At 40.9% G+C, this 27,999-nt stretch overlaps 1 protein-coding gene across 1 annotated transcript; it reads left to right on the forward strand.

The window, feature by feature from the left end:
- Positions 1–27,995, forward strand: SRSF4 (serine and arginine rich splicing factor 4). Its single transcript, XM_081308425.1, has 6 exons — positions 1–523; positions 18,344–18,486; positions 19,372–19,484; positions 22,192–22,406; positions 26,243–26,332; positions 26,578–27,995. The coding sequence occupies exons 1-6, from the start codon at positions 417–419 to the stop codon at positions 27,413–27,415; spliced, it is 1,506 nt and encodes a 501-aa protein (XP_081164551.1). The 5' UTR covers positions 1–416; the 3' UTR covers positions 27,416–27,995.
- The last annotated feature ends 4 nt before the right edge of the window (positions 27,996–27,999 follow it).

Genomic DNA, 27,999 nt, shown 5'->3' on the forward strand with positions numbered 1-27,999 from the left:
TTCGCTCCGCGCGGAGGTGCACACACTTCCGGGGGGCGGCGCGAACCGACGAGCTGCAGAAAGTGGCGCAGGCGCCACAGCAAGCTCGCGAGAGAACGTGCCGGAGCCCGGGCGGCCGGCGCCAGCTGTCGATCATCTCGCTCCGCCCCCCCGTCGGCGCGCCCCCGGGGAGGCCACGCCCCCAGCGCTGGCCGGGCGGGAAGCGAACGCGCGCTCCCTCCCGTTACCCTCCGCCTGGGGGGAGGGTGGGGGAAGCGGAGACGCGCGCTCTCGAGCTGCGTGCTCGCGTACGTCGCCGGGGTTCGGCTGCGTCCGTCCCGCCGCCCGCCCGTTGCCGCCGTCGCCGCGCTCTCGCTTCGCCGGCCGCCGCCTAAGGGGGGCCGGGGCCGGGGCCAGCCGCCACCGCCGTTGCCGGGATGCCACGGGTATACATCGGCCGCCTGAGCTACCAGGCCCGGGAGCGCGATGTGGAGCGCTTCTTTAAGGGCTACGGGAAGATCCTGGAGGTGGATCTGAAGAACGGGTGAGGAGGGCGGAAGAGGGGCCGACTGCGGGGGCCGGGGCCCCGGTGGTGGCGGGGAGGCCGCGGGACCGGAGAGGGGCGCTTGCCTCGCGGGAGCCGCTGCCGGCCTGCTCCGGCTCCGCCATGGTCGCGGCGCCTCGGGGGCGCGGGTAGGCCCGCTCCCACTGCGCCTGCGCGGGCGGGGGTGGTGGAAGGATAATGGGAGCGCTGGCGAGGACCCGAGAGGGACCGGGAGAAGGAAGCCAGGTGGGGCTGGGGCTCCGAGCGCCCTGGAGGCCCGGCTTTTCCCTGCCCAGGCCCTGGGACTGGGACCTGGTTTGTCTCCGGGTGGATACTGCCCTTTCCCGCTCTGAGGACTGCTGGAAATAAACAAACAGGATTTCCTGCCCCTTTTTAACCTCTTTCCAGCCGAATGGACCAGGCGGTCACAACGCGTCTTTCCCGAGGACAGGATCTCTGGAGAGAGGCTCTTTTTAGACTTGCCATGTGCCACACTTTTTTTGGGCGGGAGATTGCAGTTTGAGTAGTCTAGTGACAGTTTCCAAAGTATCGTCTTGCCGCGCTGAAAGCCCTGACCGTTCCCTGTATGAGGGCAAATTAAAGCTTTAACTTGAAGACTCGTGCAAAGTTTCCATACTGTGGTTTCCCTTGTCTAACTTGCCAGAAAATTGTCTTGCTGTTGTAGAATTTGTTAAAACTAGTGGCCACCCTGGCTAGTGTATGCGTCTACTAGTTAATACAAGTGGAGACACACATCTCGAAATTGCCAATTTACTACCTCCCAGGATGGTCTGTACTTGTATTATTAACGAGCTTTGGCAAAACAGGGCCAGCAGGAGTACAAGTGTCAGGGGGAAACATGGGTTTGTCAGTCCTGTTCAGAAAGGAAAAACTAGGGACTAGAAAATGGTAGATTTGGAAGGCATGGATGTAAAAATTCATAAAGGACTGGGGGACTGTATTGGACCACCCAACCTTGGCTTTAAGACAAAACTAAAAAGCCACTAGTACTTTGCAACAGATCTACTGTGACTACACTTTACTCCCCAATAATAACTGACACTTGGGAGTTAAGAAAGATAACTTAGTATAAATTGCATGTGGAAGGAAAAATTGGTAGTTAACATAATCTCAAATTGTGTAGCTTCAAAAAGCTCCTTCAAAATGATTGCTAGGAAGAATCACCTTGCTGCGGGTTATTGCTTTAACATACAAGGCTTAGAATATTATTCGTTTGGTACAATAGAATTTTCAGTTCTGAAGAAATATGCTAAAGTGGGGGGATTTGTTATTGAGATACATATATGTGAGAAAAACTCCCAGCTAAGTGGACAGAATAACTTTTGTGGGGAAATCATGGTTTTTGAAGCCAGATAGGCCGGAGTCAAATATTGATTCTACCACTTACATATGTATGGGCAAGATAATGGTTTCACTGAACCTGTTTTTTCATTCATATGGAAAAGGAAGATCAGATATAATAAATGTGAAGCCTTTGACTTATAGTAGTAATTCTTTCTATAATGAAAGAGATTTGTCCATAATTATTAGGAGACATCATAGCTTGTTAGTGTTTTAATACAAAGCATATTTGGACTAAGGTGATAGTGAGCTGGAAATGATGTTAATAGGGAAACTGATTCGTCTACCAAGTGTATTGATTACCCACTAAGATACCCAGTACTCTGCTAAATGAACTGAGGACAATCAGAAGAGTTCTGGAGTAAATCAGGTATTGACATGTGCACTTTGAATTAAAGATGCTTGCTCTCCCTTTAAATTAAATTTAAGTAAAACTTGGAATAGTTTGCTTGAAAAGATTTTTTTGAAATGGGCTTTGAAGAATGAATTGACTTAGGGCTTAAAATGAAGAAAAATAAGTGTCTGGGAAAAGTATGTATTGTAATTGGCGATAAGGAAGTACTCCAATAAAGAGCAGTTGGTAATAATCTACCTTGAATTGAACCTCGTGAAGGATCTAGAAATTTAACAATAAACCAGAAACAATTATTAAGATTTTTAACACAAAAGTTCAAAATCATGGGTAGGAATTCAAAGAAGGAGGGATTGCACAACCCAGAAAGCTTCCAGGGCCCTAATTACCTGAGTCTTTTTTTGAGGTAACTATTCCTGCTTACAATTATACTGCTAAACCATGATGAGCATGAAATCCATTATAAGTTAATGTTGAGGGCTGGGGTTATGGCTCCATTTGAGGTGCTGGGTTCGATCCTCACCACCACATAATAATAAAACTATTGTGTCCAACTAAAAAAAAATTGAAAGAATAATAATAAGTCCATGTTGAAATAAAGAATGGGAAGTCAGGGATGCTGTTATGGCTCAGATGTAGAGCGCTCCTCTAGCATGCATGAGGCACTTGGTTTGATCTTAGCACCACATAAATATAAAAAGTAAAAAGATATTGTGTCCACCCATAACTAAAAAATAAGCATTTAAAAAAAAATGGGAAGTCATGTCAAGGATTCAAAAGACAGGTGTGACGATCCCCAAATGGCATCATTCAGGAATTGTTGCAGAGGAAAATGATTTCTGGGAAGAGAATCAATGATTAAAATGTAGTTGAAGCAAGAATAGCCTGAACTTGATGGTAGAAATTCAGGGGAGTCTAAAGAGAAACAGTAGGTACAAAATGAAAAGATGGCACAATTTAACTATATGTTATAAGCTTATAATCCTGAACCTGAGAAGGATCTTGGAATATGTCTGGATTGTTGATTATTAGTAAATAAAATTCAAAACAGAATTTGGATGGATAGGGCTTTGAAGAATTGCAAATGGGTTCAAATTTGTGTTAGCTATGTCAAAAGGGTTAGGCTAAAGGGTTGTACAAAATTTTAAGAATTAAATAAGATGTGAAATACATGTATGATAGAAAGTTGACCAAACTAGGAAGCACATGAGCTCCAAAGGAGATTTGGTGCCCAGGAAAGGATTCTGTATACTTCTGATATGGAGAGAGGGTATGCATGCAGTAGTTGTTGTTTGTCATTATATATGGAAACCAGGCAACTCTGGTGCAACTTGCCTCTGTTTTAGAGAACTTCTAGACAGATGGTTCACTTGGGGACTACAAACAGGATCTCCCAGGGTTGCATAGACCATTCCAGATCCCGCTGAGATCTCCTACATTCCTACCTTATGCATTTATACCAGCAAGAGCCCCTGTCTGGAGGGACAGCCATAGGAAAGGCCCAGGGGAATCCTAGGAGTGGGTCATGGAAGCAACACTGTTAGCACCTGTTGATACCTTTCAGCTTTATGCTTTTACTGATTTTGATTATGTGTAGATTTGGTGGATTTTCTTTTTTCTTTTTTATTTATTTATTTATTTATTTTGACTTTCTTTTTTATTAATAAATCACTTTCTTGTAAAATGTGGAAGACTTTTTAGTAGTTTCTCTTCCACAGAATTTTGTGGTTTCAGATCTTTATAACTTAATTTTTCCATATTTTTATTAATTAGTATAGCTTTATTACATTTAAAATTATTTACCTGCTTAGCAGCTGAAAAAGTAAACTCACAAATTGGTGAGGTTTTCTTTTTCTCTTTTTTTAGGTTTTTTTTTTGGGGGGGGCTGCATACTGGGGATTGAACTCAGGGGCACTGAGACACATCCCCATCCCTTTTTTGTATTTTATTTAGAGATAGAGTCCCATTGAGTTCCTTAGTACCTGGCCATTGCTAAGGCTAACTTTGGACTCTCAATCCTGCTGCCTCAGCTTGCTGAGCCTCTGGGATTACAGGTGTGCATCACCATGCCCAGCTTTTTTAACTAATTAAAACTCAAGAGAAACTCAGCTGTAAATTTCAGCCTGTGTTTCATACTACAGTGAAGTGGTGCATAGCTAGAATTCTCAGTTCTTGTGGTGATCTGTTTGATTGGTTTTTGATATCTGAGTATTGTTGGGAAATTTTATTTTCACCTTTAAAATTCCTTCAAGTAAAATACACCTTGACTTTTTATTTGTTTAATATGTAGAATCTTTCAGAGAGTAGGGTCATTGTTCTGTTCTGTATGTCCTTGATCACAGAACTGACATAGAGCCTATACTTCATTCTCCTGAACTTGTTCTTTTTTTCGTTTTTTTCCTTTATAGAGAGAGTAAAGAAATAATGTTCCATGATATGAGTTTCTGGTTTGTTGAGCCAATGGCAAATAAATGCTTTATCATTTTTATGGTAATGATGCAAAGCGAACACTAATCTTTTAGGGAACCACCACCTTTTCATTCATAGGCCATTCTGCAAATCTCAGGAATAATGTTCCAAGTACAACACGCATTTTGAGTCTGTGTTAAGAAAAGTAAAGCATTTGATTATGCATAAATTTTATGAATATCTAGAAAACTTTAAACATAGTTTTGTTTAAAGGAATGTTTGAACGACTCTGTTTATAAATAGTTAAAATTAAACCCATTCATTTGTATTTTAACATTTCAAAACAGCACATATTTACTTTTGATTATTAAAAATTTACATGTTTATTGTAACTATTTTTTTAAGAGAGAGAATTTTTTAATATTTATTTTTCAGTTTTCAGTGGACACAACATCTTTATTTCATTTTTATGTGGTGCTGAGTATCGAACCCAGCACCCTGTGCATGCCAGGCGAGCGAGTTACCACTTGAGCCACATCCCCAGCCCTATTGTAACTTTAAAAAAAAAAATTGTAGTTGTAGATGGACAGAATGCCTTTATTTTATTCATTTTTTATCTGGTGCTGAGGATCGAATCCAGTGCTTTGTGCATGCTAGGCAAGTGCTCTACCACTGAACTACAGCCCCAGCCCCAAACATTTTTTTTATAGAGAAGGACAAAAAAAAAAAAAATCACCGAAAGTTGACCCTCTCTGTATTTTGGGTATTTTTTTTTTTTTTTTTAAGTGAGAGAGGGAGAGAGAGAGAGAACTTTTTAATATTTATTTTTTAGTTTTCGGTGGACACAACATCTTTGTTTGTATGTGGGGCTGAGGATCGAACCTGGGCAGCACGCATGCCAGGCGAGCGAGCTACCGCTTGAGCCACATCCCCAGCCCCATTTGGTTTGTTTTCAACACATCTCACACACACACACACACTTTTTATGCCTGTCACCCTCAGCCTCTGCTCTTTTTTTTTTTTTTTTTGATACCAGGGATTGAAACCAGGAGCATTTAACCACTGGGCCATATCCCCACCCCTTTTAGAGATAGGGTCTCACTGAGTACTTCACTAAGTTGCTGAGGCTGGCTTTGAACTCGCAGTCCTCCTACCTCAGCCTCCCTAATTGGTGGGATTACAGACATGTGCCACTGTGCCCGCACTCTACTCTTTTTGTTGTTGTTAATAATATGTTCTCCAACAACCCTTTTATTTTTGAGGTGCTGGGGATTGGTCCCAGGACCTCATACATGTTAAGCAAATGCTCTGTGTTTGAGCTTCACACCCAGTCCCTAAAACCTCTTTTTTTTTTTTTTTAAGTTGTAGTTGGACATAGTATCTTTATTTATTTTTATGTGGTGCTGAGAATTGAACCCTACCACTGAGCTATAGCCCCAGCCCTACAACCTGTTTAATGGTTATGTAGAATTCCCATATAAATACTACTTAACATATATAATTAAAAGCAGTGGTGCATGCCTGTTATCTCAAGCCCAGAAACTCTGGTGGCTAAGGCAGGAGAATTGCAAGTTAGAGACTAGCCTCAGCAGTTCAGTGAGCCCATTTCTCAAAATAAGATTTAAAAAAATTTAAAGGGTTAATAATATAGCTCAGTGGTAGAGGGCCCCTGGGTTCATTCAGTCCCCAGTATTGAAATAGGAGGCAGGTGCATATTGGAAGACTTTTAGAGTATCTTTGGTTTTTCATTATTCTGTGCATATATAACACTGATAAATGTTTTTTATGTAACTCTTTGTAACATTTGTGATTACTCAGGGCATATTCCTGAAAGTAGACTTTTGGAGTCAGCATATCTATGTTTTTATTATGTCTTTGGCTAGCCATTGCTTTCCATCACCCTCTAGACAAATGGTATTTCTATTTTCTTCTGCCATGTTTTAAGAACTCTATTTTTCTGAATTCTCCATTACCCTGTATTATAATTTTTTAAACATTTTTTTCAATTAGAATATTTAAAATTATATATGAGGATGTCACCTTGCAGCTTTTAAGACTTAGCCATTTAGCCTACCAAATATAACAAAGTTCAAGAAATTTTTTTAAAGAATTACTTTGATTCAAAAATAAATGTAGTTTTGTAGATACTTTAGTGTGAAAGCATGAATTGGAAAAGAGGTATAATTAAGAATTCTTTAACCATGTTGCAATTTTATATCCCCCTCCTTTTTTTAAATTAGTTTATCTTATGTATTTTTTCTATTACATTAACATTCCTTGTCAGCTGCCCAAAATCCATTGTATGACTGAATCATGGTTTACTTAACCATTCCTCCTAGGTTGACTCTTAATTCTTGCTATTACAAATAATGATGATGGATATCACATGTATATGTCTTTGCATTCTTATTATGTATTAGGATACATTGCATGGAGTAAAATTCATGTGTTACAGCAGAAATGAGCATATTCAAGGCTCTCAGTTATATAACCAAATAAATTTCAGAAAAGCTGCTTCAGTTACATTTATGCCAGCAGTGTCTAAGCATGCACACATCATGGCTGCCTCACCAGCATTGAGCATCAGTATTATTTAACATTTTTGCTACTCTAGCCAGGTGTGTTATTGTGGGCCTCTAGTTCCAGCTGCTTTGGAGGATTGCTTGAGCCTAGGAGTTGGAGGCCAATCTGCCCAACATATGGAGACTCTGTCTCCAGAAGGAAGGGGGGGGAAGCTTTGCTACTTTAACAGGTGAAAATGATCTTTTATGTTTTAATTAGGAACTTTTTCTTGAGTAATAAATAATGAGAAATAGGATTCTAGATTAAGAAGCATTCTATCATTGCTTTATTAGTAGTATGACTATTACAAAATATGATCAAGTTAATAAACAAGTTTATTAGATGTTACTTTTTTGCCCTAAGACATGAGTGATTTAGAATTTCTTGTCATACTGAAAAATCAGTACTAAAAAAATGACCATATACTGTGACCAAATATTCTCAGCATAAATTTCCCAGTCTCCAAACCCCTTCTCCTTGGAACTGGAAACCTGGTCAACTTGGGGTATGAATAAACATCATTTGTAACTATTTGGTCAAATCATTTTAAACCCCCCATTTCTCAGTTTAATAGCTTGTTCCTCTCTTCCTCATCAAGATACTGTATGAATAAAGGGACCATGTGAAGTATTTATTCCTTCTTAAAAGATAGGAACAAAACTGGATGATAATGTATGGTTTAGGCTCCCGGTATTTTGGATGCTTCCAGGTAACCCAGTTGTACTTTGAGCTCTTCAGAAGAAAGATGTCCCCAAATCTGAGAGAATACTATTGGGGGTGGTATCTATAAATTTGTAAACTAACACTGAAATTTTAACAAAATTGTAGAAAATATTTACAGTGCAATTATACTATTTTTCAACTGACTTTTATCAAAGCACTTTACAAACAAGTGTTGTCCCTAGTTGGCGCTAATAGGGAAACAGGCATAGAGTTTTTAAGTGATTGGCCCAGGGTTACATAACTGTCAGGTTGACAGTTCTGAGAACTGAAGATCATTTTTATTCACATCCCTCAGTATAGCATGGGCAGCCTCAGTCAGAGCCTTGCTAATGCTGTTTCCCTCTAAATGGTTCAGTCCTGTCCTTTCGGGACTTGCCTCCAAAATGAGAGTATAGTTCGGGTTTCCTAGCCTGTTCAGCCTATAGTCTTTCTGTAGAGGCTTCCAGCTGGCTGATAAGTTACTGCCACAAGTGAGATTGGTGGCACTTTTTATAATATTGACCCTGGATGGAGACTGCTAGTGATCCTTCTCTTGGGCTTCTTTTTGAAGAACCATAAGGTGGCATCAGCTTTGTCAGTGCTGACTGGGGTAGGATATATACCAGCAAATGTTCCCTGTGTCCTCATCCTAGGGCTTCTGGCCTTAGAGTATCTCAAAAGTGAGCAGTTAGTGCTCTGAATTTTCATATTTTGAGGAAATGCCCTGCATGACTTTCCTTTGTGTAGATGAAAGTCTCCCAGGTCAGAAGTCTCCAAACTGCAGGTGATAATACCTGAGGAAGCACTTTAAAGACTTTTTATTCCTTCACCAGAGGACCCCCCCATACACACAGACAATGTCTTTAGGCCTGTATGCTAGAAAGGAGACGGACTGTCACAAGCAACTCCAAGACTAGAGAGAGAGGAGGAAGACAGAAGGTGGGAACTTTGAAGTCAGCTTTGAGGAATAAAGAGGGGCAACAGGAGGCCTGGGCCAGATAGTCAGGACTTGAGAATAGGTTTCATGTGGGTGAAATGAGACTCAACCCATTAATATTAATAAAAGAATTTGAGAAGTTCATTAAAATGGTGAAATGGCCAATTCCAAGGAAATGACATCCCCAAGAAATAGCCTGGGACTGGCATCTCTAACCAAAACTAAGAATGAAAAAGAAGAAACACACTGCAGTCCAGGGACAGTTAAGAGGGACGTGTGAACATCCAAGATGGTCCCAGAGGCATAACCTTATGAGACTTTAACACCTGGCAACCTGCTCTTTATGTTGTTTTAGAGGTAAGTGTGAACTGCCTTCATTTGTAGCTGTGGTTTGGAATTGGGTAGTGGTATGGCTGAGCACAAGCCTTTATTTCAGTTAGTAGTAACAATTTTGTTGATTCTATTTTATATCCCAAGGGTTATATTGTAGATTGGTAATGGGATTTTCATTTCTTCAGTTCTTTGTTTGGTGCTAGAAACTGGACCCAGGGGTGCTTTTATCATTGAGCCTGAACTTTTTTTTTTTTTTTTTGGAGACAGGGTCTTGTTATTAAATAGCTGAGGCTGGCCTAAAACTTTTGACTGTCCTCTAGCCTCAGCCTCCCAAGAAGCTGGGATTATAGGCCTACAACAACACACCCAGCTCTTTGAGTTCTTTAAACTTATTTTTAATTTGTCTTCATGAACTTTGGTGTGGTATTAGAGAATAGTTGAGCCCCTTTTTTTGTGAGAACTTTTAATTTCACTTATCCTTCATGTTGGTAAGTGTCAGAAAATTAAAATGGATACAGATGTGATTGTGTGCCCCTCTTTAAAGAAAGCAGCCATGTTGACTTTGAAAACATCAAAACAATATATTCAGTTGTGACCGGGAGGGGGTGGGGTTATGATTATGATAGTTTGATCTACAAACTATTCACAAGTGTGTTGCTTTCTGGGTAGTTCCATTTTGTAGGATAGAAATACAGTGACTGCCTTGTAAAAGTGAAATAGCCAGCAAACTTAGTTGTGTTTTTTTTGTTTTTGTTTTTGTTTTTTTTTATGGTAGTGGGGATGAAACCAGGGTTAGGCAAGTGCTTTCACACTGAGCCATCCCCCAACTCTCCTAACTCATTTTTTAAACAGTTTTGGGTAATTTAAATAAGTTGGCAGATAGGCTCTTAGAATGGTTACAAAATGATACTCAATCCAAATTATATACATTCCCCTCCACCTCCTATTCTGGAGCAATTTTTTTTTTTAAGAGAGAGGAGAGAGAGAGAGAATTTTTAATATTTATTTTTTAGTTCTCGGCGGACACAACATCTTTGTTGGTATGTGGTGCTGAGGATCGAACTCGGGCCGCACGCATGCCAGGCGAGCGCACTACCGCTTGAGCCACATCCCCAGCCCTGGAGCAATTTTTATTATTTACTTCTTAGGACACTGAATGTTTCTGTTTCCATATCCTAAAATGTGATTATTCCTTTAGAGATGGGCCGGTATCTGCAATGTGAACTCAGCAGCATGGACTTGAGTTTGATTGTTTTTTCATCATTAGGGGGTTTTTCAACAAATAGTTTACTCCATGAGAAAGGAAGGAAAGTAAGTTTAATTTTCCAGCTAATATATTTGTGTTCTCCTTGCTAGGATACAGGTTTCTTAGTGATGGTACATTTCTCTATTTCCCTGGACTGGTGTTAAAATTGTGATAGTTAAATTATAGGTTTGGTTCCACTAGTAGTTTATTAGAGAATAAACATTCACAACTCATTAGTAATCACATATATCAGATATGGAAATGGTGTTTCCTTGGCATTTAAAAGTTTTCATAAGCTGTGGTTAGACATGTAGGTATCTGTCTTACAGGCCACTACATATAACTTGATGAAATGGATTTTCTGTGCTGGCTGCCAGAGCTCATGTTTCTCAAACTCTGGTCTTCTGGGCCACGTCTTTCTACTGGTGTATGGGGGATAGCAGAGCATGATGAGAGTATAGGTTTTAGGTTAGGATCTGGATTTGAAGACTCCTGGGGTGTTTGAAGTAGCCTTGGCAAGTTACGAAACTGCTTCAAGTCAGTTTCTTCTGTGAGATTACAGTAAATATCAGAGTTGTGAAAATTGAATGATATAATGTGTGTAAAGCATTTAGTGGTGATACATTGTAAAATGTTAAAAAATAGGAGTTGTTATTACAAAGGAGTTCCAAGAAGGAAAGAGTCCAACTGGGCTGGAGTAGTCATGTTAGTAGTAGTTGGGATTAGTCAAAATTAAATCAGATCTTAGATGTGTATCATCTGGTTGCTGCTGTAATCTTCATAGTTGGAAGTTTGTAAGCCTTCTAGTATTCTTTGATTTCTGACCCATTTTTTTCTCCCATCATTCATATTTAACTATTTTGGTCCCAGTCGCCATTTATTGCAAAACTAAATGCATCTTAAAATATATAATATTGTTGATCTCCACTCACATCCACCACAACTAAGTCCAACCCTTATCCCCTCTACACTGGTCTAATTTTTGCTGAGCCTTAGAACCAAAGCCAGACTCCAGGGGTTGATGTGGGACCTCCAGGATGGGGATTGCACAGAATAATCTTATTTTTCCTCTATTCTTCTAGTCTATTATGTTCTGAACCCACACATGTTTTCGGAAGGACCAGATGGCTGACACTGGCTAATGGGAACCAAAAGACAAGAGTGAAAGTAACCTGGTTGTCACATACCCCCAGCTTAGAGGTGCTTTATCCTGCCCCCAGTTTTTTTGTTTTTGTGTTGTTTTTTTTTTCCTCTGGAGACTTCACCCCACTTAGAAGACTGTACTTCAACCTGGCTTATCTGAAGTTAGGTCATCATTAACCAAACAGCAGCATTTGTTAAATGAAAAAGGTTGTACTCAGGACTGGGAGAAAAGGAGAGGCTGATTGCCTTTAAAGGGTCCTGAGACCTTGTGGTTTTAGAGCTGGGGTATTAGTCATCAGTCTGGGTTCAAATTCAGTCCTGCCACCTATGAGCTTCTTGACAATAAGCAAGTTGCTCAGCCTTTCTAAGCCTCAGTTTTCTCATTGTAAAATGGAAAAAATAATAATACATTCTTCACATAAGTTATGAAATAAATTATTTACTGTGTGTCACTCTGTTAAATACTCAAAAGATACTAGTCTTTTTTATTGAAGGGCTCATAATCAAATGAGAAGATAAGCACAGAGGAAAAAAGAACAAGGCTTGAAAAGCCACAAAATATTGCCATGTAAAATATGAAGGTGAAGTGCTAGAATAATTTTGCAAGTTTCTGAGGCTTCATGAAAGACATAATTCTCAAGCATAAGGAAGATTTGAAATGATTCACTTTGTGTAGTGAAGGTGTTTCAAGTTTAGAAAATGATATAAACAGAGATACTTAGGAGTCGTTATAGACCTCTAAGCAAAAGAATGCTTTAGCAATTAGTTTTCCCTACTACAATAAAGAGACAAGTTGATAAGTAAAAGTAGCTATAGCCTAGATATATGTAAATTGTTCAAACAGGTGGAGACAGTTCTGAAGGTCCAGTAAGATGAGAAAACTATAAAACTTGGCAGTAAATCCAGTGGGGACCAGGGAGGAGTAGTCAAAAGTGATTGCAATGTTTTTTGGAGTGAATTAGATGATCAGGGGATCCGGAAGAGAGGAATCATGAGGTAGGTTTTCTTCTTTGAAGGTGGGGAAAGATCAAGTGCAGACTGAGCTGTGGCCAACCGTTTGCAGACCAGGAATCCACACTAGCTCTAATCAGAGAGCTCTTGGTGTGCGGGAACTGCCAGTTTGCCGACGTGAAAAGAGCCCCAGACTGGGTAATGGTGAGCCCTGAAGTCGCACCCCAGCTCTGCCACTCAGTGAGCACGGGTAAGTCATCCACCTTCTCCGGGTGGCCTTGATGGCCCTCCCTCCTCTGAGACTAAAGAAAGGGAGGCCAGAAAGTCCAGAGCAGCCTCTTTCCTGTCTCAGGATAGGAAAGGATCTCAGGAATCTATTCATGTGGTAGCAGCTTCCAGTTGTGGGTTAACACCCCTCTGTTACCAGGCAAGTCAGATTGCAACCATGATCATTGCTCCCAAGATGTATATGTGACACTGGTTAATTCTACTTTGAGGGCTTCACCGCTGGTTCCCTGGAATGTTGCAGACCTCTGGAATTGGGGGGCAGTCACACTATTCTTACAAACTTTTCTCTGAGTTGGCCTCACGTGAGCACTAGTTGGTTGCAGAACTGCCTTTGTTCAACAGGTTTCCAAGCACTTTATGCAGTGAGAATTACTGTTTTTATTACTGTCCTGCCAATATGTCCTAACTTTTTTCACCTCATGAGGCCAAGTTGGCTGAATCATAGGACCAACACTGAGTGCTTTGAAAGAAAGCTGTTCAATTCCTGTTCACTGAATGCCATTTCTTTCAGGGTAGATTAAGGGCTCTGCCCTTAAAATACAGTGCTACTGGCTCTAGATTGAGGGTTCAAGCCACCCCGTGGGTTAACTTCAACAGATGAAAATTTTTCCTTGGCTACAGCAACATCCCTAATCCTGACCAGCCATGGAGAGGTTCGGTTCTTACAAGGAAATGAGTGAATGTGGGAATGGCTCACCACATTGGGAAAACAAAACTCACATCCTGCTGATGGTTGGCTGAGGACTGTCATGTCCACATACAAAGAAAAGCATGTGGCACAGTTTTAGGACAAAGGTGAGCGGAGATCCACCGTGGAAAGGGGCACATTTTCCTTATAGAAAGAACATCCAAGGCATGCCCCTCGGTAAGCAGTGTTGGTGGGTGACCATGGTCACGCATGGAGGCTTGCTTTCCCCGCTCCTCATGTCCACTGCCCTGCAGGTTTTGGTATCAAGCACCCCCTCAGTCACACCCTGCCCAATCAGCCATTGATGACCCATCTCCAGAGCAAACCCCATTCATCATTTCTTAGATGAGACTGTTCTCTAGGCTCCCTGTTTAGTGAAGATGGTTAGAAGCTAAGCCATTCTGGAGAGGGTGAGGTAAACTCCACATCCTCTTAAGTAGAACATATAGAGAAAAGGACAGGCCTGGTGGTGTCCGAGACCACTGGGATCAGGTATTAGGATAAGAGAAGGCCTGTTAGGCAATGATTCAGGGTAGAGTGACATTCACATTTCTAAAATGGAAGGCTTGGAGTTCCTTGGTTTGAAAATGTCGTTCCAGTTGTGCCTTCAGAGATCTGACTGATGACCTGACATCAGCTGTGGCATGAAGGGAAGTAGAGCGTTGGGCAGGGATAAGAATGGACTTGAGTTTAGAACAGCCCACATAAGGCATTGTGGCTTTGTTTTGTGGTATCAGGTACCTGTCTAGACTTGGTGAGAGTCACAAGAGAAAGTAACTCTTCCCTTCATTCTTTTGACTAAATTTGGCAGGATAGAACATGCCCAGAGGGAAGTTTGGGTGGTCAATGGAAAATGTTGAAGAAAGGAGGTTTTTGTTGTTGTTTGGTTTTTGTTTCATTTAATTGAAGAGTATTGTGCATTTAGTGGTAAGGCCCTGCTTTCTGTTCTTTCACATATGAAGGAGAATGATCGGAAGGCGTAGCATCTGAGTAAGGCGAGGCATATCACAGGGCTGTTTGTGCTTATGTCAATTCCTTCTGTACAAGAGTTTTTTATTTTTGTCTAAGATTCATTCACCATTTCTTCATATCCTCTTCATTCTCCTGCTAGAATTATTGAAAGCTGTTCATTTTTAATAGAGCAGAAGAGGAAGGATGTCTGCAGTTAAACTTACCTGTCAGGTTATTTTGTAAGGCATGTCCATAAGTCCCACTGGAGATTGGCATATGTGCAATACAGACACATGCATACATATAATAAAGTATGTGTAATCCACATACGCATTTTATATCCCTCCCTGCTTAGACAAAAGATTCAAAAAGAGTACTTTTTGAGAGAAGAGGTTAGTTTCATGTTATTTGCTACAAAGCACAAAGGAAGTAGTATTTAGGTTTTTTGTTTGTTTTAAGATTCTCTGGGGTTAGTTACTAGTATAAGCATTGTTTTTTGAAGGCACTAAAATTTAAATCAAAGAGTTAAAATGTTTATAAACTTGAGACCCATGATTTTTAAATATTTTTTAGATGATGACTAGATTTATCCTGACTATCTGTTGCTTTTGTATACCTCTGGTGCTACCATCTTGGTCCAGTCCAGTCAAATTTTAGAGCTTACATTGTCTATTCTTAATCCAAAGGAGTGTGCATTTTAACATTCCATCTATCATATTGTTAGGACAGTCCTTAGAAATATATAGTACAGCACTTTCATTTCACAAATAAACTAAGACCCAAAGAAGTGAAATGATTAAATATATGTTCAGAGTTGATTTCTAAAAGAACCAGGAGTAAAGCATAGACCAGTGCTTGCTGCTCTAGTCTTAATGGTGATGAGTGTAAGCTCTGGTATCAGACCACAGACTCTGAATTTGAATGCCAGCTCTGCTGGGATTTTTATGCAAGTTATTTAACTTTGTGCTTTAGTTTCCTCATCTGTGAAACAGGGATAATAATAATAGTACCTGGCTCTTAGGTGCTATTGATAATAAATAAGGTAACATTTTCTAGTGTAAGAGATTATTTAATAAGTGATAGGTAACATTTTATTGTTACTATGTAGTCTTCCTGCTTTATTTGGGGGACCCGCTCATTGTACATTCAAGAAAAGCAGATCTAAATAAACAATAATGTAGTAGACACAACCACACACTGATCTGGTGTTTGCTTTATTCTCAGAACAGGAGTCCTCTTGGGTCTCATTTGTTGTGTGGGAGGATTTTTGTTTTACTCTTCTAAAGCCGTCCAACATGGCCAGTGGGCAGAGAGAGGTGGCAGTCAAGTACCTGATTTGATCCTTGGACTGGACTTTGACATTAAAATTTTTCATACATTTTGTGGCTTTTCACAGATTTTTCTGTGAAATAAGTTGGATCTTAAGTTAGCTATTTTAATAAGTGACTGGGATACTCACCAAAATATGGCTCCTAAGTGACCCACTTATTGGGATATCACAGAAAGGTTATAGGGGCTATTTTCCTCTAACATCACAAATTGTTCCTACAACTCAGCAAAGTTTTATTGGCAAATTGAGCCTTACTGCAGCTTCAGCCTCAGCTTGTAGAGAGATGGATCTATCAGAGTATTAATTTTTATTTTTAAATAACTGTGCCTCCACTGAATAGATTGTCCTTACTTTCCCTGAAAGGTTGGAGTGAGTTCTGCCTGAAGCCTTGGAGCAGGATGGTCTTCAGGTCTGCGAATGTGCATTCTTGTGTGGGTCTGACGGAAGGATCACTTGACCTCCGCAATAGCTGGGTTTGCAGCTTGGGTTGCCCTGCAGAGATTAGGGTCTTGCATTCCAGGACCCTTGAATAGTTATAAACTTAACTCTTTGGAATAAAACAATTTAGATTTATCTGTGATGTATTTGTTTAATCCTCAGGAGTCAGTGCTCTTCTGATCTTGGGCCAGATCTGTTCTGGTCATTGAGTGGTACCCAGTGTCTTAAGGGAAGGAAGACCATTTCATCATGCCTGTGAGGAATGTTCTCTCATCCCTTGCTACATGGTGTCAGGCTCCCACATGGCATTGAACAGTGGATACTGCAGGCAGAGCAGACGCCAGACCCCAAGACTGGTCTTGGGAGGGCTTTTGGGGGGGGGCATTTTATGATCTAATTAGAGAGATTATAAATATCTTTTGATAAACCAGCATAATTAAATTTGGTTTTTTATTGCTTTTAAAATTTTTTATCTTTGAAAATAATAGGGTAGCTTTCCTGTTGATTCATTTTACCTAGGAAAGGAGAAAGCAACCATAACATATTATCTATTATGGATTTTTAGTGACTAAAGCACTTTTGAGCACAGGAAGTCAGTGATTTGGAGAGGGTTTACTTGTCTTGTCAAACACAACAGCATGTTCCAATTATTCTTACTAAACTGCTCAGCAATTCCAGCCTATGGAAGCGTGAAACCATGTTTAAAGATTTTACATCCTGTAAATTGGGCCAGGTGTCTTCTGGATTGTCTTTATGCAGAACACTAGAACACTTATTAGATAAATGGGTGTGTCTGTTTTGATTTTTAATGGAGTTGGGATTGACTGACTCCTAAAGTTTCTACTCAAGATATTTCAACATAAAGAACCCCCCAAAGCTGTGACCTATGCCTTGTAACCTAGCATTATCACTATGAGAGACTCTTATATGAAATAGAAAATAACTCTTTAGTAAAAGATTTCAGCAATCTGAGTTCTCTCGGTTAATATGTTACCAGTACAACATTACATGTGGGAGAAACTGGAAACTGGAATTATTTTTTCTCCGTAGCAGGCTGGGTAACTCTCTGGCAAGTCTTGTAGCTTGTTTCTAGTATCAGCGTGTTTATATGCAGAAGAACACTAGTCAGTGTCTGCCTGTGAACCTAGTCTTGTAACTTTCCTTTGTGATTAGGTAGGATCAGTAAGATTGTTTTTTGGTTTTTAAATAATAGGCAGCAGTCACAAAGCAAGACTTCGGAGCTGTGTTAGGCCAAACTAAATGTTTAGTGTGTGTTTAACTTTGCTTTAAGTATCTTGCAAATTTTGTGCTTTAATTTACAAATTGTACTCTGTAGTAGGCATTAATAGGATTTGGGGGGGTTGTTTTCCTTTGGATATGTGCTAAACCACCATATCTCTTTGCTGGGAAATTCCTAGCTATACAATGTAAAGAAGTTTTCATGGTTGTATATAGATTTCAGAGAACTTCAGTCTGTCTGAAATTTCTAAAATGAATTTGGAGTCTCACAGGAAGTAAATAGCTCCAGATTTTTTTTTTCCCCACAAATAATTTGTAAAACAGTTAATTCGTAGGACTCTTGATTGTGACTTACTTATTTGGATAGAGGAACAGGATTTTTTTTTCTTTCACTGAGATTAAGGTACTGTGATTTTTTTTTTTACCTGCTATGTTACTTCAGATGTGATTTCCAACAGTGCCTGCGTGTAGGTCTAATTGTTCTCTTAGATATTGCTTTTAAAAATAAGAAAAGATGAGCTTTTATGTGATGTTTTGAAGAGCAAACATTCAATCTTGTGGAGTTCAATATTTTGTTGCCTTTTACCAAACATCCCTTCAAAGTCTTTACTCTTGTCTCCAACTACTTGGGGGAACAAAAGAAGTTTTCTCAGTACATTTAGCCAGCCTCCTGCTAGAAAAATAGGGGTCTACTTTGAGAAGTGTCCCTACCTGTTGCAGTGTCTGTTGGCACAAAGCAAAGTGGGTTCATCTAAAGAAGAGATAAATTTGACCCTTAGTTTGCAAAACCCACCTAACCTTTGCTAAGCATGAACCTCATTGCTTTCTCTTGAATGTGAAGCTGGGTGTCAAACTGATGCCAACCGGAATTTTGTTTGCTCTCTTATAGATATGGTTTTGTGGAGTTTGATGATCTGCGTGATGCAGATGATGCTGTTTATGAACTGAATGGCAAAGACCTTTGTGGTGAGCGAGTAATTGTTGAGCATGCCCGCGGCCCCCGGCGAGACGGCAGTTACGGTTCTGGACGCAGTAAGCATTTAAAGGGCACATTTGTATCAATGATATGCTTTTGTTATTAAATGTTAATTTGTTACAGTAATTAATTAATCTTATATTTAGTTGTATCAATGTTTAAAGCATTTGTTTCATAAGTTGTATATGTTTTTAAATATAGACTGCAAATAAACCTTTGATAATGTTTAATTTTAATTAAATTAATGACATTTCTTGTTTTAATACTTTATAAATATGTTTAATGATGTATATTTGTGTTTGTTTTTTTTTTTTCTCTCTGTAATGCAATTGTTTAACATAGATTTAACTAAGACCTCAATGTTTTAATTAAAAGAATCCTTTGAGGCTAAGATGACTGCCTGTTCCATTTGCTGACCTTGGGTTACCTTTCCATGCGTGGCTCTTTGAACCTTTGTGGCCCTTGGCTGACCAAAAACAGGAAGCCATGTGACGACCGCAACCTTTCCCCATTAGACCTGGGTGGTGAGGATCCCAAGGGTTAGACACAGATGAGATTAAACTGAAATAGGTGCCTGAAAATCTTTTTATATATATATATATATAAAATATTTTCAAAAACTTTAATCACTGTGAGTAACAATAGTAACTGTTTTAGTAGTTTGGTTACTTATTTCTAAATTGTTAATAGTTTTTAATTTATGCATGTTAATTTTAAATATTAATATTAATGAATATATGCTTACAACTTTGTAAATTAAGTTTTCAGATTTAACTGATAGCTTTTTAAAAATCTAGTTCAGAATTAAGGGTGGGGCTAGGGTTAAAGTATATGTGCTATTGTTTGAGGTTGGGGGGGTAAATAATATATTTTAAGAGAAGTATGTGCTATGTCATCTTTTCCTCCATTGAAGTAATCCTATTTATTTGAACCTTCCAAAGGTGGATATGGGTATAGAAGAAGTGGCCGAGATAAATATGGCCCTCCTACCCGCACAGAGTACAGACTTATTGTGGAGAATTTGTCAAGTCGATGCAGCTGGCAAGACCTAAAGGTTTGGGCCTCACTAACTTTCTGGGGTAAAGTTAAGCAGACATTAAATTAGGAAACAGGTAAATTTTTGAGGGCCTAGGCATACACAGGTGTAAGGGTGTTACAGGTTTGAAAGCTTCAGTAGATATTTGGAAATTCTCCAATTAAAGCTTCCATAGGAATATATCAGAATTTCACTCAAACTATTATTAGACCATTGCTCTAAAGACAAATGTGTTATGTGAAATGTTCCTCAGTAGACAGTATCATAGAGAGATTCTAGTGTGATTTCTCATCATAAAAAGAAAGAGTAGAACCCCCAATGCTTCTGGAGACATATAACATGGAAATTTATGTCAGTTTCCAGTATGGATCTGCGTAGGTGAAATTGACTATCTAACCTATGTTCTTTCATAAGGCTTATTCAATTTTTAGGGAATATTTATCTTGAAATAATTTTGGTATCAAAAATTAAGGTCTAGGGCTGGGGTTGTGGCTCAGTGCAGAGCGCCTGCCTCACATGTGTGAGGCACTGGGTGTGATCCTCAGCACCAAATAAATAAACAAACAAACAAAATGAAGTTGTTGTCCATGTACAACAAAATATTTTTTAAAATTAAGGTCTAACCAAGAACTGTGCACACACCTATATCCCAGTTACTCCTGTTTCAGTTTTACTGGTCTTGTTCAGGCCCCAGATCATTACTACCTGAATGACCTTGAGCAGTTTACTTAACTTCTCTGTATTTTATTTTCTACATATGTAAAATGGAGGTGATGATTATATACCTCATGTGGTTTAATTAGGACTGAGTTACCTAAAACATACTTGCTGTACAGTATGGTAAGCATTTGATATGTTAGCTATTACTACTTTGGAAATATGGCAGGATAACTCGAAAGTAAGTGATTTTCTTCAGGTCTTTCACCAGAGGACACATATCTCCCTTTGCCAGAGCAGCCCCAGTCTTGGTCTGTGACCAGCATCCTCATTTACCATCAGGTGTATCCCAGTCTGGATGGCTCCCTCCCTTTTGCCCAGAACCCCTTCTCCTGCAGATGATTCTGCTGAATAAAGACATTCTTGTATAGACATGTTCTTGACTGGATTATGAATAATAGCAAAGAACTGGGTATAACCTAAAAGTATCAAAAGTTGGGAAATCCTAGAAAATGTATTAGGCAGTTATGAAATTGTTTATATTGAAACATGTAAACATGTTTGGAAATCCTAGAAAATATATTAGGCAGTTATGAAATTGTTTATATTGAAACATGTAAGCATGTTTGGAAATCCTAGAAAATGTATTAGGCAGTTATGAAACTGTTTATATTGAAACATGTAAGCATGTTTATGATGTAGTGAGCAAAGAATATATTAAAGTATATTCAGTGTTTGTAACTGTAATCAGGAAAGAAACATACAAAATGAAAGCATTGAATGTATTCATCCCACAAATACCTGTCAAGTGTGTATTACATATAAAGAAATGTGGGGAAAAGGCACGGTGGTGCAAGCCTGTAATCCCAGACTCGGGAGGCAGGAGGATCACAAGATTATTGACATCAGCCTTAGCAATTTAGCAAGTCCCTATCTCAAAATTTTAAAAGTACTGGGGAAGTAGCTCAATAGTAAAGCACCCTTGGGTCCAATCCCTAGTACCAAAAAAAAGAAAAAAGAAATGAGGGAAAGCTAGCAGTAAGCTCAAGTTTACAATTTCACCCAAATTTTATATTCTTTTTTAAACACTATTGTATCTTCCTTTATCTAGCCATTGGCCTGTATTTATTGCTTAGTTATATTCTCTCACTGGACCATATTGAGCCGTGAAAGAGAATGAGGAAAGAGACTTGTGGTCATGATGGGACATGAATGGTCATGCCACTTTCAACCAGAGAAGAAATAGAGTTCTGTTGCCTTTTAGACTTTCATTAAAAAGACAATGTAAGGGCTGGGAATGTGGCTCAAGCGGTAGCACGCTTACCTGGCATGCGTGCGGCAGCGTTCCGTCCTCAGCACCACATACAAACAAAGATGTTGTGTCCGCCGAAAACTAAAAAATAAATTTAAAAAAATATTTTTAAAAAAAGACAATGTAACAGTTTTTATAATTCCTATGGATTTGCTTATATTTTGCCAATATCTGTACGTTTTCAAACATAGATATATGGTGAAATGTAAAAGACCTAACTTAAATATAGTGACATGAGCTTCTGTAAACAAAGAACTTGCCATTATAAAATTTAGAAAATTATAGTTAAATAAAATTATCTATGAATATATAAACTTTTAGTTAAAGAAAATTTCTCTTAATTTATTTGTTTTTGGTGTTGGGGATTAAACTTAGGGATGCTTTACTACTGGGCTACATCCCCAACCCTTTTTAGTTTTTATTTTTATAGTGAAACAGTATCTTGATTAAGCTTAAGTTGCTGGGGCTGGCCTCAAACTTGTGATCCTCCTGGGTCAGCCTTCTGAGTCGCTGGAATTATAGACATGTGCCACCATGCCCAGTTGAAAATTTTCATACTTATTTGTCTCTACCGACTACTTAATGCCTGGTGCTTAAATCTCAATGGGTAGTTGGAGGTAAGATGGAAATATTTAAGCATAAACTTTATTCTGTGGGAAGCTCATATTTCTTAAAAGAAAATTTCACTACAATGATTACATTAAATATTTTGGCAAAATGTGTCCTAATATTCAAGAATTTTATTTTTTTCTTTAGGATTATATGCGTCAGGCAGGAGAAGTGACCTATGCAGATGCTCACAAGGGACGAAAAAATGAAGGGGTGATTGAATTTGTATCTTATTCTGATATGAAAAGAGCTTTGGAAAAGTTGGATGGAACTGAAGTCAATGGCAGAAAAATCAGATTAGTTGAAGACAAGCCAGGTTCTAGACGGCGCCGGTCTTACTCCAGGAGCCGTAGTCATTCAAGGTACTGTTGAGAATGTGTTTTGTGTGTTGGCTATCACATCTGTTCATTAATGAGCACACAGGTGATCCACTGATGTTCCCCCTTTGGGTCCTGAGCAGCATGATTACATGTGGTTCAATAACTAAGTACTTTGAACTGAACATTTATTTGTAAAACTCCTGAACTCTTCTTACATCATGAGTACAAACAGAAGTAAAGTCCCTTTTCTAAGGCAGGAAATCAGTGGCCTTTTACCTTTCTTCTGGGGGTCCCCATCATATGGTGACTGGGGGACATACATGGCCCCCTGGTTCCTTGGTTAAAACAGCTACTCAAGAGTAGAGACTATTGTATTTGGCAGTTGCTCTGCCAACAGGCCAGGCATGGAACTAAGCATCTGGGAAACAGTGGTGAGCAAAACAAATCTGATCTCTGCCCTGGAGAGAAGACAGAAATTAAGCAAATAATTGCCATTGAGACAGGTTTTTTGAAGGAAATATAGCACGCCAATCTGGAGAGTTGGCTGAGGCTTCCCTAAGGACATGTTATAGAAGCTGATCTGAAAAGATGGATTAGAGACAGTGGGTAGATGTGGTGGGGCAGAAGGGGGTTGTTCTAGCAGAAGTAAGGGTGTTCTTGAAGACCTGGGGTGGGACAGCATTTCTCCCAGGGCAGAAAGACTAATATGAGTAGTGAACAGGTGGGTGTGCCTTGGGACAAGGGTGGAAGAGGGATCAGCTGGGTTTAGGATGTATCAGTATCACTAGAGACTTGCATATTTGGATTTTGTAATTTTTAAACTGTTTTTAAGGAAAATTTTTCAAATATATAAAACATTAGAGAAAAATTATTTAATGAACTTTGACTCCCACTACCATTCCCAGCTTCAATAATTGTTATTTTGACAATCTCGCCTCACCTACTCCTAATCTGTTGTTTTAACGCAAGTCTAGATGGCCCTTAATCCCATCGCGTTCTCTCCGCCTGCATGCCGCCACCGCCCCCCCCCCCTACATTTCCTGTGAACTCATAGTTGGATCCTTTTTTTGCTTTGTTTTGTGGTGCAGGGGATTGAACCCAGTGGTGTTGTACCACTGGGCTATATCTATGGTCCTTTTTAACCTTGTTAAGTTGCTGGGGCTGTGGGGCTGACCTCAAACTTGAGGTTCTCCAACCTCAGCCTCCTGAGCAGGCTAGAATCTTAGTTGTGTACCACCATGCCCAGCTAAAATTATATCGAGGCATTAGAGAAAGGACATATTTTAGCAGGACCACTTTGTTGGTAACACTTTGTGTATACTCCCTGTCATACAGTTTATGGGATCTATTTTTACATCCTACTTTGAGTGATGGCTCAGTGTGCTCAGGAATTATCCTGAGCCATCCTAACTTCAGCAACTTGTAGAATGTTAGTGTCACCTAGCAGCTTCCAAAATTGATGAGGGTAATCACTTAGAATCATTAGGAATGAGTTCTTACACGTGTGTTTGATGTTTCATCTTTTCATCATAATATTTTAATCCTGGGCTGGGGATGTGGCTCAAGCGGTAGCGCGCTCGCCTGGCGTGCGTGCGGCCCGGGTTCGATCCTCAGCACCACATACCAACAAAGATGTTGTGTCCGCCGAGAACTAAAAAATAAATATTAAAAATTCTCTCTCTCTCTCTCTCTCTCTCTCTCTCTCTCTCTCTCTCCTCTCAAAAAAAAAAAAATAATAATAATATTTTAATCCTCAGATTGTTCTGTCTATAGCCAGTGGAATCCTTCAGGTTGATTCCTGTGTCTTCAGCCATCCATGTCTTGTTTGATTTTTATGCACTTTATTATTTCCCCATACCTTTTTTGCAGGGCAGGGGTGCCAGAGATTGAACTCAGGGGCTCTGAGCCATATCCCCAGCCCTATTTTGTGTTTTATTTGGAAACAGGGTCTCACCAAGTTGCTTAGTGCCTCGCTATTGCTAAGGCTGGTTTTGAACTCATGATCCTCCTCCTCTGGGATTATAGGCATGTGCCACTGTGCCAGGCTCCCGCAAAACTTTATTCTGACATAAAAGACTAGTTCACAAATACCTGTATGCCCCTCCTTCTGGCTTTAACAGTATTTTTGCCTTTGTTTCCTTTCTCTCTCCTCCCCCCATATACATGCTTGTATATGTTCGGGGGGGGGGGGGGGGTTGGTACCAGGGATTGAACTCAGGGGCATTCAACCACTGAGCCATGTCCCTAGCCCTGTTTTATAATTTATTTAGAGACAGGATCTCACTGAGTTGCTTAGCACCTCACCAATGCTGAGGTTGGCATTGAACTTGGCAATCCTCTTGTCTCAGCTTCCTGAGCTGCTAGGATTGCAGGTATATGCCACCACACTCAGCTTGTATATGTATTTTTATACACAGTATACATTTTACACTTGAAAAAGTGCAGAAATTATAGCACTTTATACCCCATACATTTGTCTCTAAAGATGATGAACCACAGTTCTAGGTTCTTGGCTAAATACATGAACAGTGTGTAATTTCATCAGTCACCTAATATCCAAGTCATATTCATGCCTCCCTAGTTGCTCCATGGATGTTTTGTTATCCTGATCAGGATTCAATGCAGACACGTATTACAAAGGGTTAAATCTTTTTACCCTGGAACAGACCTACCATTTTTCCCCCAATAATCCTCCCCACCGTTTTTTTGTTTTGTTTTGTTTTTTTCCCCACCCCGGAACAGACCTTGTTTTGTGTTGCAGGGGATATGTATTTATTTTACAAATAAAGTAAAGTTGTCTATTTATTTGATTGAACCCAGTGCCTCACAGACGGTAGGCAAGTGCTTTGCCACTGAGCCACAACCCCGGCCCCTTTCCTTTTATTTTTAAGCTTTTTAATACTGTCCCACATTCTGGATTGATCTGTTTCTTCTTGGTGTCGTGGTACTAAGAGCTTCTTCCCTGGACTTCCTATAAGCTGAGAGGGAGCTCTATAGAGGCTGGAGTAAGATACAACTTAAGACATTTTTGGCAAAAGTCCTTCATAGGTGATGGTACCCAGGAGGCTCTTAACACTTTCCTGCCTGTCACAGTGAGATGTTCTAGGCCCATCTTGTGTGCTTCCTGCCCTGCACCTGGGATGAGTCATGTCCCTAAGAAACACTGGTCACCATCAGTAGGAATAGTGAAAGTCCACAGTCTGGACTTGCTAAAGGTTTTCTAAAGCTTTTGGAGAGTCTGTCTTTTTACAAGTGCTCTGTGGCCAAGCACAGTGGCCACGTGCCTGTAATCCCAGCAGGTCAGGAGGCTGAGGCAGGAGGATTGTAAGTCCAAAGACAGCCTCAGCAACTTAGCAAGTCCCTGTTTAAAAATAAAAAGGGCTGAGGATGAGATGTGGCCCAGTAGTTAAGTATCACTGGGTTCAATCTCCAGAACCATATAAATAAACAAATAAATAAATAAGTCACAGTGAGGAAGAGAGGGGCAGGTGAAGGGCAGAAGCATTTGCAGAAAGGCACATGGGAATTCCTCATGGCGGCAGGGAAGGGTGATGCACACAGAGGCCACAGGTAGATGGCAGAAGGTGGAGGAGGCAAGACATCAGGGTGTGAGAGTTGGGGTCAGGGATCACTGAGGCCTCTGGTGTGAGGAACTGGGCAAATCACAGTAGTGTTGGTGGAGATAAGGAACCCAGCAAAGGCAGGGGAGCTGTGGGCTCCGGATCAGAGGTGGGACAAGCTTTAGTGTTTTCGGGGGGACTGGGCCTGTGGGCCTAGACCACATGGTGAGTGTGCCCAGACGACTGAAAGAATGTCTTGGTTGAATCTAAATCAGCCCTTCATCAGCAATTTTAAGAACAATTTTTTTCTCCCCACAGGTCTCGCTCTCGGAGCAGACATTCCCGGAAGAGCAGAAGCCGAAGTGGCAGTAGCAAAAGCAGTCATTCTAAGAGCCGATCCAGGTCCAGGTGGGTCTGCCTGGGGCACGCGGGTGTCAGCAGGGAGCACTGCACCGTGTCTCCCTTGGGTTTTAGCTGAGTGACCCTTCCCCCTCAGCCTGGCTTTTCCAGGTCCACATTAGAATTGTGGGGGTCCAGAAGACCGTCCTCCGCCGGGGCAGCTAGCTCTTATATTGGGGGGTGAGCTCCGCAGAGCCCCGGATCTGTTCCTCTCCTGATTACATGAGGAGTGACGTCACCCCGTGTCTCCTCAGGTCAGGTTCCCACTCCCGGAGCAAGAGCCGCAGCCGCAGTCAGAGCCGCAGCCGGAGCAAGAAGGAGAAAAGCAGGAGCCCCAGCAAGGATGACAAGAGCCGCAGCCGCAGCCGCAGCGCCGACAAGAGCCGCAGCAAGAGCAAAGACCACGCCGAAGACAAAGTCCAGAACAGCGACAGCACCGGGAAACCCAAGAGCCGGAGTCCCAGCCACCATAAAAGTAAGAGCAAAAGCAGAAGCCGCAGCCAGGAGCGGAGAGTAGAGGAGGAGAAGCGCGGGAGCCGGAGCCGCAGCCAGGAGAAGGGCCGGAGCCAGGAGAAGAGCCTCCTCAAGAGCCGGAGCCACAGCAGGAGCCGGAGCAAAGGGGGCAGCCGCAGCCGGAGCCGCAGCAAAAGCAAAGACAAGAGGAAGGGCAGGAAGAGAAGCAGAGAGGAGAGCCGCAGCCGCAGTCGCAGCCGTAGCAAGAGCGAGCGGAGCAGGAAGCGCAGCAGCAAGCGCGACAGCAAGTCAGGCGGCAGCAGCAGCAGCAAGAAAAAGAAGAAGGAAGAGGACCGTTCGCAGTCCAGGTCGCCGTCTCGCTCCGTGTCAAAGGAGCGGGAACATGCCAAGGCCGAGTCTGCCCAGAGGGAAGGCAGAGGAGAGGGTGAAGCTGCTGCCCCCAACCCCGAGACCCGGTCCAGGTCGAGATCCAATTCCAAATCGAAACCAAACCCGCCATCAGAATCACGCTCCAGATCAAAGTCAGCTTCAAAAACCCGGTCTCAGTCTAAGTCTCGATCCAGGTCTGCTTCCAGGTCGCCCTCCCGGTCTCGCTCTCGGTCCCACTCAAGGTCCTAACTGGCTACAACCACGGCTGGAACTACCCGGGAAGTCTTTTGTACATGTTTGGTAGCCGTAGCACAAGTGATTGAAGTAGAACCTACGTCACTGCTGTACATTTTTAACTCCCCTAATGGTGTGTCTATAATTGTTAAATCTAAGTGCTTCCTCTCAGTAAAGCCTCCTGGCGCCAGGCCTTCCTGCTCGACTGAAAAAAAAAAATCTTTAAAACCCCCTTTCCTCATGGCCCACAGTAGAATATCCAAAATGCCTCGGCTCTCAGGCCTGGCCTTTCCCACAGGGAGCTCGGCACCTGGACGGCTTTAAGGCTGGAATGATGGCATAGGTAGGTATGGTGAGTTCAACCATTTTTGCCCTTGAATTGACTCCCTTTGATGTATGCCATTTAGTGAAAGTGCTAAGTCTTCAGTTTCCTACCATTTTGGTTTCATATTTTTGGACCTAACAAAGTTGTGAATAGCACAGTCGAGGAAAATTGATACCTGCAGTAACCCATAGGAAATAAACTGTAGAGTTCCATATTCTGGTATTGTGATTATATTGTTTTATATTAAAAAAAAAAAGAAAAGAAAAGAATTTTT

The sequence above is a fragment of the Spermophilus citellus genome, assembly GCF_964194105.1.
Source record: "Spermophilus citellus genome assembly, chromosome: 9".
Classification (NCBI taxonomy): domain Eukaryota; kingdom Metazoa; phylum Chordata; class Mammalia; order Rodentia; family Sciuridae; genus Spermophilus; species Spermophilus citellus.

Bases quoted from the DNA above. Each gene is read 5' to 3' on its own strand.
- SRSF4 (XM_081308425.1), top strand. From the start codon at position 417: ATGCCACGGGTATACATCGGCCGCCTGAGCTACCAGGCCCGGGAGCGC. The intron at 19,485-22,191 runs GTTTGGGCCTCA...TTTTTTCTTTAG, and splicing joins GCAGCTGGCAAGACCTAAAG to GATTATATGCGTCAGGCAGG. The intron at 22,407-26,242 runs GTACTGTTGAGA...TTCTCCCCACAG, and splicing joins AGGAGCCGTAGTCATTCAAG to GTCTCGCTCTCGGAGCAGAC.